The sequence below is a fragment of the Maniola jurtina genome, chromosome 26 (genome assembly GCF_905333055.1).
Source record: "Maniola jurtina chromosome 26, ilManJurt1.1, whole genome shotgun sequence".
Classification (NCBI taxonomy): Eukaryota; Metazoa; Arthropoda; class Insecta; order Lepidoptera; family Nymphalidae; genus Maniola; species Maniola jurtina.
In genome coordinates this window covers 6,296,730-6,309,684 of record NC_060054.1, presented here as the reverse complement: position 1 = coordinate 6,309,684, position 12,955 = coordinate 6,296,730, and the positions used below count along the sequence as shown (strand labels likewise).

Here is a 12,955-nt window from a genome sequence, read left to right as displayed (position 1 = left end):
GAAGGGTTCCGTACCATGTACAAGACATGTCTAACAACTTTAATGTAGAACTCTGCAAGTTGTTAACGGTCTGCGCCACTGTGATTTAGTGAATCATTCGTGAACACATTTTAATTTTTTTTTTGTGTGTGATAAGTATTTGTATTTGTTTATTCTTCGATTTAGACTTATAAAAGCGCTTACGAAAGTCAGATCAGTACAATACAATGACAAAATAAGTCGAGTAGTATAAACTACAAATTCACGGTTTTCGGATTTTTTCCATTAGGTACTTGTGCTATAAGAACTACCTACCTGCCAAACATGATTCTAGGTCAATGGACAGGTACCGCATAGGTTTTCTTGACAGACAACGCAGACAACAAAGTGATCCTATAAGGGTTCCGTTTTTCCTTTTGAGGTTCGATTCCCGACAGGGGCAAATTGAAAATTTAAATTTTTTGATTGTCTCTGGTTACGTCTGATATGATCTATTGGCAGGCTTCGGTCGTGGCTAGATATTATGCACGTGGTTTTAGAAATGGGAGGTCTCGGGTTCGATTCCCGGCATTTTTTATAGACCGTATAAAATAATTCATATTTTATTCCACTCAGAACTAGGTACCTATGTTTATCTATTAAATTATTTTCATATGAGCAATTAATATGTTTTTGCATTTAAAGTTTATGCTCCTCGTGTCTCCTAAACATCAAATGCTATTATAAATACCCTATGACATAAATGTTCACAGGAAAATGTACTTTATTTTGTCTTTCATAAAGTTTAAACTGTCTTGTACTGACTCTATGTACATTTATTTGCTCACATCTATTTACCATGTATGAGGGCTATGTTAGGAGTTTCCCTGAGGGATAAGATCCGAAATGAGGAGATCCGCAGGAGAACCAAGGTCACTGACATAGCCCAAACTATTAGCAAGCTGAAGTGGCAGTGGGCAGGCCATGCCTGTCGTAGAGGCGATGGCCGTTGGAGCCGGAAAGTCCTTGAGTGGAGACCGCGTTTGAGCAAACGTAGTGTGGGACGCCCTCCAGCACGATGGACCGACGATATAAAGCGGCTGGCGGGAAGTGGCTGGATGAGGAAGGCTGAGGACCGGGTGTGGTGGCGCTCTATAGGGAAGGCCTATGTCCAGCAGTGGACGTCCACAGGCTGATGATGATGATGATGATGATCTATTTACCAACGACACTTAAACTTCAGAGTAAAATGAACCTTACTGTTTAGTCATTAAGTTGTTATTCGATTACGGATGAAATCACACCAAGTTGCTAGTGTATGTAGTGTCCTCTATTGTATACATCCAAAGTAAAATAGACTTTAAAGCTTTTGACATAAAACTGAAATTCCACTTTAGTTTCTTAAAGCAATTCTAATACTGTAAAGTTGAAGTAAAATATACCTTAACTGTTTTGTATTAAAGTGGTAATTCCAATGGTAAATGTATATAGGTGAAGCGTGCTATATAGTCGCGCGGCCGGGGTTTACAAACACGGCGTGACGTCACGCTCACACGTGCAGCGCGCGCACGTGCAAACTTTTGCACGTTACGCGTTAGGTTGATTCGTTACACCACTAATTCATGGTTAAGTAACTTTAACTGCCTCTTTGGTTAGACCCTGAGCCGTAAATCTATAGTGCGTACCTACTTTGACTTTGCTTAGACTTAAATTTCAGTCTAAACGAGACAGATTTATGCCAGCGGTATAACGCTGTCTCGTTTTAACCTTGTCTTAAGTCTATAGATCTCAGCCTTAAGAGGGCTCTCTCCGTCACTCGTTTCATACAATCGTAGTTCCAATTTCATTTGAATATTAAGCAACCAAAGTCCATGAAATTTTGCAGACATATTTTAGAAACTAATATCTATGTCTGTGGTTTTCCAGATTTCTGTTAAAATATTCGGTTTCAAAGTTACGCGGTCTTAAAAATTTTCATACAAATCTTTGAGCCCCTGTAAATTTAAAACTACATATTTTTAGAAAAATCTAAAACACCACAGACACAGATATGTCAGTTTCTAGAATATGTCTGCAAAATTTCATAGACTTTGGTTGTTTAATATTCAAATGAAATTGGAACTACGATTGTATGAAACGAGTGACGGAGAGAGCCCTGTTAAGACCCACGCATATCGACAAGGCACCAGGCGACTCAGTTGACGGCGGCCGTTAGAATCTGTAAATTTTAAACCACAAATCCTAAAAAGTAAAAACAACGATTTATTAAATAGTTTGTAAGCTGTGACCAAAACAAATGAACATTTTTTGGACTTTTAACCCCCGACCCAAAAAGAGGGGCGTTATAAGTTTGACGTGTGTATCTGTGTATCTGTCTGTGGCATCGTAGCTCCTAAACTAATGAACCGATTTTAATTTGGTTTTTTTTTGTTTGAAAGGTGGCTTGATCGAGAGTGTTCTTAGCTATAATCCAAGAAAATCGGTTCAGCCGTTTGAAAGTTATCAGCTCTTTTCTAGTTACTGTAACCTTCACTTGTTGGGGGTCACTTGGGGGTGTTATAAATTTTTAATTTACACTTGTAAATTGTAAGACAGATATGAGTTTACTATGCAATTTATTTGGCGGCCGAAACACGACAGATAAGGATTTTCATACAACTTTTGCCGGCCACTGTTCGCATGTACCTATTTGGTCAGTACCGTAATTTTGATTTCTCGAAATAATGCCCTTTTCAAGCATGTTTTAGAAAAATAAATAATTTAATTTAATTTTTATTCCATTTCATATTGTACTTGTATAGATAGATTGCCAATGGCCTTCATAATTCCAACGCAATAATGTAAATTCCAAAACTTGATGCAGCCTCTAAAACCTTCCCTCTACGTCAACAATAGGGGAGATCGGTCAACGAACCCCAACCGTTTGGGGTACAAGCCTAAACAGATGCATTCCAAAATATACTTTAAATCTCAAGAAATAGAGTTTTAAATGTATGTGACAACTTTTTTTGTAAAGTTTGGGGTACAAGCCTAAACACACGTGTTCTAAAATATACTTTAATATATAAGGTGTAGAGTTTAAAATGTGTATGACAGCTTTTTTGTAAAGTTTTTGTTGTTATGGAATGATGGTAGAGTGGTTTTGAAGGTCTCTATGCCGTCGTCCTTTTTTTTCTAAAGAGCGGCTGACTACAAAAAGTCTGAATAAGTTCTGAGTTATCATGAGTTATCGACAAAAAACCGGCCAAGTACGAGTCAGATTCGCGCACTGAGGGTTCCGTACTCGGGTATTTTTTCCAACATTTTGCACGATAAATCAAAAACTATTATACATAAAAATAAATAAAAATCTGTTTTAGGATGTACAGGTAGAGCTCTTTCATATGATACCCCACTTGGTATAGTTATCTTATTTTAAAAATTGAAACACGTTTTTTTTTTAAATAATGTAACTACAAATTCGCGGTTTTCAGATCTTTTCCTGTATTTGTACTAAGTATAAGACATACCTACCTGCCTTTCATGATTCTAGGTCAACAGGAAGTACCCCTATAGGTTTCTTGACAGACACGACGGACAGTCAGACAGACAGACAACAAAGTGATCCTATAAGGGTTCATTTTTTCCTTTTGAGGTACATAACTCTAAAAAAAATAATGAAATAATCTATCTGATCGGAAAATGTGCTAGTGAGTAATGAATTCTGTTAATTGTGAAAACTTTACTGGCTTACTGTATTTTATTAACCCCTGACCCAAAAAGAGGGGTGTTATAAGTTTGACGTGTGTATCTGTCTGTGGCATCGTAGCTCCTAAACTAATGAACTGATTTTAATTAAGTTTTTTTTTTGTTTGGAAGGTGGCTTGATCGAGAGTGTTCTTAGCTATAATCCAAGAAAATCGGTTCAGCCGTTTGAAAGTTATCAGCTCTTTTCTAGTTATTACTGTAACCTTCACTTGTCGGGAGTGTTATAAATTAATTTACACGTGTCCAGACTAATGTGAATATTATGTAAATATGAAAAAAAAACTACTGGCACACTGTAAAGGTGAAATGACATTCACCGTCCCCGAGAATAGAACCTCGGACCAGTTCTGTGACCCGGTGCGATGATGTAAGTGCAGTGAAAGCATACAGCACTGAACAAGTCAAAGAGAAACTGTTTCAATATAACTGAGTAATATAACCTACCTACCTACCTACAAAATGTTTTTTTAGGGTTCCGTACCTCAAAAGGAAAAACGGAACCCTTATAGGATCACTTCGTTGTCTGTCTGTCTGTCTGTCAAGAAATCTATAGGGTACTTCTCGTTGACCTATTATCATGAAATTTGGCAGGTAGGTACAGGAATAAATCTGAAAACCGCGAATTTGTGGTTACATCATTTAAAAAAAAAAATTAAAACGTGTTTCAATTTTCAAAGTAAGATAACGAAAAGATAAGGTAAAGCCCTTTCATATGATACCCTACTTGGTCCTATACAAGTGTGGTATCATATGAAAGGGCTTTACCTGTACATTCTAAAACAGATTTTTAGATAGTTTTTGATTTATCGTGCACAATGTTGGAAAAATACCCGAGTACGGAACCATCAGTGCGCGAGTCTGACTCGCACTTGGCCGGTTTTTTGTTTTTCACTTGGACATCTTGTGAACACTATGTTGCTCAAACAGCACTAAAACCCGACTACTACCCGCGAACTGCCGATAGATATAGTAAAATGGATGTAATAAAATCCCACTTTTTTGGACGTAACGTCCGTCAGGTCAATTTTTTTTTTTGATAAAAATGTAGCCTATTTCACCCGGACTATAATGACGAATTGATTGACACCCCATTCATCAAATCGGCCCATTAGTTTAGGCGCTACGGTGGAACACACAGAATCATACAAACACACACATACATACATAGACTGCTAAAATCATAATCTTTCCTTTTGGCTTTGCCGCAGTCGGGTAAAAAGAGATACTGTTGAATATAACTAAGTACCATACCTACCTACCTACAAAATGTTTTTTTTTTTCACGACCTGTCGCGTACTATAGGTATATCTTCAGTACCTACTTATTCTCGCACAAAGAGAAGAGCCGATCAGTAGACAAAGAAGCGAAGGCGGCGCGTGACGTCACACGCGTTGCGTCACGTGCAAGGCTTCTGAGCTGACTTCATTTGCGATGCAACACAAACTAACTATACATACATACGACGGACTCCCTGGCACAGTGGAAAACGCTGTGGTCTTATTAGTGGGAGGTCCCGGGTTCGATTCCCGGCAGGGTTTGAAAGTTCTGGTCTGGTTTGTTTGGTCTGAAAGTTTGAAAGGTCTGGTGGGAGGCTTCGGCCGTGGCTAGTTACCCCCCTACTGGCAAAGCCGTACCGCCAACCGATTTGGCTTTCCGGTACGATGCCGTGTAGAAACCAAGAAAAACTGCCATACTCCTTCCAGGTTAGCCCGCTTCCATCTTAAACTGCATCATCACTTATCACCGGGTGAGATTGCAGTCAAGGGCTAACTTGTATCTGAATAAAAAAGAAATCTTGCGCTATTCGTGAAATTGGAGAAAACACTTGAACTACCCGCTAGATGTTGTGATAGCAATCACGCTCTAATTAAATAATTTATTTTGGCATTAGTTTTTTTAGATTAAAACTCTCAGATAACCTCTACACATTGAACTTGTGTTTTTTGTGTTGGTTATGGGAGGACATTCCAATAATTCGATAAAAATATTTAAACAATACCTGCTTTTCTGAGTGACGCCAATACTACATACAACTACGTAGGTACGTGGACAGTTTTGGAGTATGGGTTTCATGAAAACTGCCCAGATTTAGTCCTTCCAAGTCCCTAGAGATCCATATCCAGCTTCCAGCAATAGGCATCTATCGGTTGACGATTCGAAATCAAATTCGCAGGCCGAAGTTAGCAACTCATAAGTTACCTAGAGGCTGTATCAGCTAATTTTCCGTCCTGGCACTTTGTCAAGAGGCACCTCTTTGTTGGCAAGCGGCGGCGACCCAACCATCTGCATTGCAATTTGCAGCTCGTGATAATATAATGGCCGACGCATTATGCGGCTGTCGTTATCGCTGACTGTGTGTTGCGCCGCCGTGATCCAGCGTCTCCCTGTGACTCGTTTGATGTCGTCTGTCCATCTAGTAGGGAGTTTTTCAATGCTATGCTTCCGGTGCGAGGTTGCCATTCTAACGCCTAGGGGTCTACGTTTATCGGTTTTTAATGTTCCGTACCTCAGAAGAGAAAAAAAAACCCTTATGCTATACAGACAGACAACGAAGTGATCCTACAAGGCTTATAGGATCACTTCGTTGCCTGTCTGTCTGTCAAGAAACCTATAGGGTTTCCTTGACTTTCCGTTGACCTCTATGGTGCGAAATCACCATTCTAGCTCACTATGTGCCCCACCCATTGCCCTTTCAGCTTTGCAACCCGTTGAGTCATAGCGGTTACTCTGTTCTCTGGTTCTCCTACGAATTTCCTTAGTCTTAGATATATTAGAGGAAGAAGAAGGAATAGTTGTAAAGATATTGAATTCGCTTGTGAATTTCTTTTTTTTAACCCCCGACCCAAAAAGAGGGGTGTTATAAGTTTGACGTGTGTATCTGTGTATTTATCTGTGGCATCGTAGCTCCTAAACTAATGAACCGATTTTAATTTAGTTTTTTTGTTTGAAAGGTGGCTTGATCGAGAGTGTTCTTAGCTATAATCCAAGAAAATCGGTTCAGGCGTTTGGAAGGTATCAGCTCTTTTCTAGTTACTGTAACCTTCACTTGTCGGGGGTGTTATAAATTTGGTGTTATAAATGTGTTAAGTGCAAACAAAGAGTTTGAAACCAAACAGATGTTTTATGATAAAATATGTTTTTTGTTCCAGCGATGGCAGCAGTGGAGGCAGTCCGAAGGAGGCATGCGTGGCCAACTCCCCCCCACCGGTGCCCACCAAGCGACATCCCCACCACCACGAGCAGAGGAGGATGAGTGTCGGTCAGTATACCTTGTCCTATACTAGCCTGTGTTCCAGCGATAATAGTAATGCACTATGCAGGTATTGAAGATGGAGTAGGATCAACTTACTCGCCGTTCTCTAGGCCCACCAAACGTTATCCTCACCACCACAACTCACAAGATCAGTCTCTCTCTCACGAGGAAGATCAATCTCTTTTCTATAGATGCCTGTATTGGAATACAGGCAATGAAGGAGGCAGTGTGCCTAGTGGGAGATTTTTGACTCTTCTTGTCACTAGATGGCGCTGTTTCAATTCCATACAAAACGCAGTTAACTTTTACGCGATCGAATAGGTTAAAAATCTCCCACTAGGCATACAGGTGTGACAAACTCTACCACGCTAGCGCCAACCTATTGATATCCCCACCACCACTGTGTCTGTTGAGTTCCAACTTTATTTATGTCCTGTTAATGGGACATAAGACGTCTACAGATTTTGAGCGACACAGTTAACTACAGTCCACGTTATCCCTGCTCACAATTCCGAAAACATTTGAGTTTGTACGAAGATAAAAACTAAACATATACTACTTTCCCGATTTCCTGTAGAAACAGACTGCTAGGGGCGATTACGCACTGCATCCGATCCGAATCCTTCAAAAAAAAAAAAAAAAAACGTTCCGAAGTAGTCATAGAACCATTTCTATGGTAGCTTAAGCACTAGCTCCAACTTCTGTCACCCAAGTTCTTTCTGTCATCCGTGAGAATATCTGGGATGTGCCTCGGATTCAAATCGGACATATGACGTAGATATGTGAAAGGTGTCCACTGAATAGCTTGGATTCGGATCACAGATCGGATTACAGTACAGTGCGTAAGCATATTCCTAGTTCGGTCCGATTTTTTTTTATCCGTATTTTCATGGAATCGGGTGAGTGCGTAACCGCTCTAACAGCTTTATGATTTAATTAGGACTGACAACGTCACATCATTCCCTTCTTTAAAAATATTTTTGGGAAAGAATGAAATTATGAAAGCAAGCAAGGAACCTAATAAGGTTAATATCCACCCCTTCATAACCGAATCAACTTTCAAAGCCTTTGTGTTTTCGAACCATATTAGCGAGAGTGCTGTTCGTGCCTGTATCACAGAATATCGTACTCAGCAACGTACAGAAACAGAAGTTGCACTCCTTTGATTTTGATCAAAAGCCGGTCTTACAACAGCATACTTAACTTACATAATGTTACTATTGGCTCACGTCTTTTCAAAAATCCCGTGGGAACTCGACGATTTTCCAGGATAAAAGTAGCCTGACAACGTCAAAACATTCCCCCTCTTTAAAAATGTTTTTGGAAAAAAAATTATGAAAGCATCCAGCAAGGAACCTAATAAGGTTAATATCCACCCCTTGCTTCAAAACCGAATCAACTATGAAAGCCTTTGTGTTTTCGAATCATATTAGCGAGAGTGCTGGTTGTACCACAGAATATCGTACTAAGCAACGTACAGAAGTTGCACTCCTATGATTTTGATCAAAAGCCGGTCTTTTAACAGCCTACTTAGATATTGCTATTGGCTCACGACTTTTCAAAAATCCCGTGGGAACTCGTCGATTTTCCGGGATAAAAGTAGCCTATAAAAGGTGGGCTGTTCGACTTGTGGACGATCCGAAACTAACTGACTCGTTGAATAGCATGGAGCACCGCAGAGACGTTAGCTTTCTTTGCGTGTTCTATCGCCTTTATAATGGGGAGTGCTCTGAAGAGCTGTTTGACCTCATTCCACCCTCCTTTTTCTACAAACGCACCGCACGCCACCGCAAGCAATTTTACCCTCAGCACCTGGGTGCCTAGTGCACTTCGACCGCCCGTTGTGCCAGATCTATTTTTCCATGCAAATGCAAACTTTGGAATCAACTCCCATCGACGGTATTCTCACTAGATTACAACATGACGTTATTCAAGGGGCGGACCAACAAATTCTTGAAAGACCGGCAACGTATCGGTGGTTCCTCTAGTGCTGCAAAGGCGCCAGTAATCACTTAACATCAGGTGGGTCGCCTGCTTATGTACGCTGGAGCGCACCGTTTTGAATAGGCATAAAAAAATCATTGTCATTTTATATGGCACACCTTGTCTAGTGTACTTGTGTATATCCATGTGCGTGGTACGTTGCTGTCTGGTTTTGCGTAGTGTGTGATCAAGCCTTTATGTTCTAAAGTACAAAATACATAGTAATATAAGCCGCCTAGCGGAAGTATTGGTAGGGATTCAGTTAATCTAGTTGGTGAATCCAGCTTAGTGGTTAATTAACAGACAAAACCACAACATCAAATATATATTATGTAAAAGGAAAGGGTGACTGACTGACTGATATATCAACGCACAACTAACTCAAACTACTGGACGGGTCGGGCTGAAGGGCATGCAGATAGCTATTATGACGTAGTCATCCCCTAAGAAAGGTACTTGAAAATTCAACCCCTAGGGGAGTAAAAATAGAGGTTAGAAATTTGTTTGACAGCAAAAGTTCTAACTGGGTTGCATACACCAATTTATAAGGGTTACTTTTGACGAAAAGATGAAAATGGTAGGTAACTAAAATGAAATTAAGGAAAGGAAAACTTATAAACAGTCTATGGGCCTTAAATAACAAGGTTAAATCCATATCCGTACTTAAATATAAATGCGAAAGTGTGTCTGTCTGTCTGTCTGTATGTCTGTCTGCTACGTTTTCACGGCCCAACCGCTGAACCGATTTTAATGAAATTTGGTACAGACTTGGGATACATCCCGGGGAAGGACATAGGCTACTTTTTATCCTGGAAAATCAAAGAGTTCCTACGGGATAAAAAACCGATATCCACGCGGGCGAAACCGCGGAAATTGTGTGTATAAATTTAAATATTCGTCGTTCACAACTCTCTTCACGCGAGTCCTGGTCGCAGTTGGGTACGGGTTTTTTAACCGACTTCCAAAAAGGAGGTGGTTTGGCCCGTTTTTTTTTTTGATGTGTGATTTGTGTGAACAGGCGGGGGTGCAGGCGGCTCGCGGCGCGCCGAGCGTCGCACTACCGGCCCCTCAGAACGACGGAGAACAGGTATTTTGACTTTCTTTTCTGTCGGGAATCGAACCTGGAACCTCCCTATCATTTATTTCAAAATTCATTACAAAATTGTATGTACAGTGGGTCAATCAATCAATTAAAACTCTAGTCTATTACCTACAGGTCCTATAACTTAAAATTTAAAAACCCCCGACACAAAAATCTCTATTAGAAAACTAGAAAAGAGCTGATAATTTTCAAACGACTGAACTGATTATAGCTAAGAACACTCTCGATCAAGCCACCTTTCAAATAAAAAAAAACTAAATTAAAATCGGTTCATTCGTTTAGGAGCTACAATGCTGGGGTTAAAAATTATAAAAGTCCAATTACGATCTGCCTTGCAAGGGTGGTCATTTTTTCAGTAGCACATTTTCACAGCATTACATAGTTTAACTGTATATATTATTATTTAAATAATACTTAAATACAAGGAAAAGTTATATAAAAAGTAAATTGATGCCAAGAATACCTAAAAGCCTTATTTTACATGTCAATATTGACATTTAAAAAAAGTTATAATTAAATATAGTATACAAGGCCATCAATTGCATAACTTTTTTTTCTTGCAACTACTTTTTTAATTTATGTCTCGATTGGTTGATTGGGAGCATTTTTATCTCCATTGGCAAGAGAGTTGAAAAGCAAAATGGCAGGTAGGAACACCGCAGAATAGGGATCTGAAAATTAGAACATAGATTTTTCGTTAGGCATTCCAAACAGAGTAACCTCAGTGGCCACTACACACTTGCAGCTCAGTTTGAGTGTACTTGGGCTGCATCCGAGAGTGAGTACCCTTCCCCTACGCCTGGGTAATTAGGAGTAGGGGGGTACGTGATGTATCTATCTTTGTATAATCTATTACAGCCAAATTACCTTGATTTTTGATTGTTTAGGCTTGTCAAAAGTAGTTGGGACTGAAATTCCGGGCTGAACTCTTCGCCCACCTTACCCATTCTCAGTAGTGGGCCGGTTATGGGTTAATCTTGGAGATGATAAATAATAGGAAGTAGGAACACAGTAGAAGGGATCTGAAATATGGAATATGTTAGATTTTTCGTTAGGCATTCCAAACAGACTACCTCAGTGGCCACTACACACTCGCATCCCAGTTGAGTGCCCTTGCGCTGCACCCGAGAATGAGTACCCTTCCCCTACGCCTGGGTAATTAGGAGTAGGGGGGTACGCGATGAACATACATCTATCTTTGTATAATCTGTTAAAGTTGAAAATTTTTTGACTGTGACGATTATACAGGGTCTTTAGGTTAAGGTATTTAGGTCGATTAAAAGTAGTTAAAAAAAGCCGTGATAGCGTAGTGGTTAACAGTCCACCTCCGATTCAAGAGGTCGGGGATTTGATCGCGGGCACGCATCTCTAACCTTTCAGAGTTATGTGTGTTTTAAGCATAACATTGGCTTTTACGATGAAGGATAACATCATGAGAAAACTAACTTGCCTACCAATCCGCACTTGGCCAGCGTGGTGGACTATGGTCTAAAGTCTAAACCCTTATCATTCTGTGAGGAGACCTGTACTCAGTAGTGAGCCAGCGGTAAGGGGTCATGATTATGAATGTTAATAGTAAGTAGGAACGCCGTAGAAAGGGTCTGAAATATGGAAGATGTTAGATTTTTCGTTAGGCATTCCAAACAGACTACCTCAGTGGCCACTACACACTCGCATCCCAGTTGAGTGCCCTCGCGTTGCGCACCGAGAGTGAGTACCCTTCCCCTACGCCTGGGTAATTAGCAGGAATATTATGGATATAAATTTTCGGATTTGGATACGGATATGAAATTATTTGCGAAATCAACATTTTGGGATTTAACATTTTGTAATTCCAAAATTCAACATTTGCAAATTCAACATTTTGGGCCTGAAAGAAGTTTTCATTCATTCATTCATTCATTTTAACATAACATGTTAATGGAGTACCTACTTTGTCTCTTCCAGAACTGCGCGTCAGCCCCGGTGCGGGCGCGGGCCCTTCAGCCGAGTCGCCGCATCTGCACCACGTCCCGCACCACCATCATCATATGGTAATCCATGTCTTGTTTGAACTACAGAAGCATGGGGTTAAGGCTGCTTTTCCACCGGAGATGTGCTATGCTACGTTGCTATGAACGCGTTTGATATCCACCAATCATATTCATTGGTGCACATAGCTTAGCACTTGTGGAAACGGATTCAACTAAGATATGTTTTTTATATGCAAGGATGCGTGCTATGGATGCCTGCTATGGGCCGTCGCGAGTGGTGTAGCTATGTGCAGGCTCGGCAGGACGCGTGAGCGCCTCTCTCCTCGCCGCGTCGCTCTCACCGCTTCCCTACCATCGATACATCGCATAGCTCGAGCTGCGCATCTTTCTTACGCAGCTACTTTGCGGCGGCGCATCTTCATAGCGCATCCTCCTCGCACAGCTACATAGCTTAGTATTGGTGGAAACGGTCACATATTTTCGTAGCGTAGATTTCACATCTTCGTAGCATAGCTGCATAGCACATCTCTGGTGGAAAGGCACCCTAAAGCTGGGGGGAGGGGGGGAGAGCACTCGCACAAAGAAAAGAGCCGATGAGCAGACAAAGAAGCGAAGGCGGTGCGTGACGTCACACGCGTTGCGTCACGCGCAAGGCCTCTGAGCTGACTTCATTTGCGATGCACACATTGACACAAACTAACTATACATACGACGGCCTCCCTGGCACAGTGGTAAACGCTGTGGTCTTATTAGTGGGAGGTCCCGGGTTCGATTTCTGGCAGGGGTTTGGAATTTCTGGTCTGGTAAAAGGCTTTGGTCGTGGCTAGTTACGACCCTACCGGCAAAGCCGTGCCGCCAAGCGATTTAGCTCCTTTTTAAGGGCAGTTACGTAACTAGACAAAGTTGAAAACTAAAACCTGACTGCCAGTCCTTAATAAA

The 12,955-nt window shown here is 40.8% G+C and overlaps 1 protein-coding gene across 1 annotated transcript in view; it reads left to right on the top strand.

Moving 5' to 3' along the window:
• Nucleotides 1-12,955, top strand: part of LOC123878466 (E3 ubiquitin-protein ligase arkadia-like) — a 68,804-nt gene that overhangs the window by 28,565 nt on the left and 27,284 nt on the right. Inside the window, exons 12-14 of the mRNA XM_045925637.1 lie at nucleotides 6,855-6,964; nucleotides 9,960-10,028; nucleotides 11,991-12,076. Of these exons, the coding sequence (XP_045781593.1) occupies nucleotides 6,855-6,964; nucleotides 9,960-10,028; nucleotides 11,991-12,076 (265 nt within the window). The remainder of the gene's footprint in view (nucleotides 1-6,854; nucleotides 6,965-9,959; nucleotides 10,029-11,990; nucleotides 12,077-12,955) is intronic.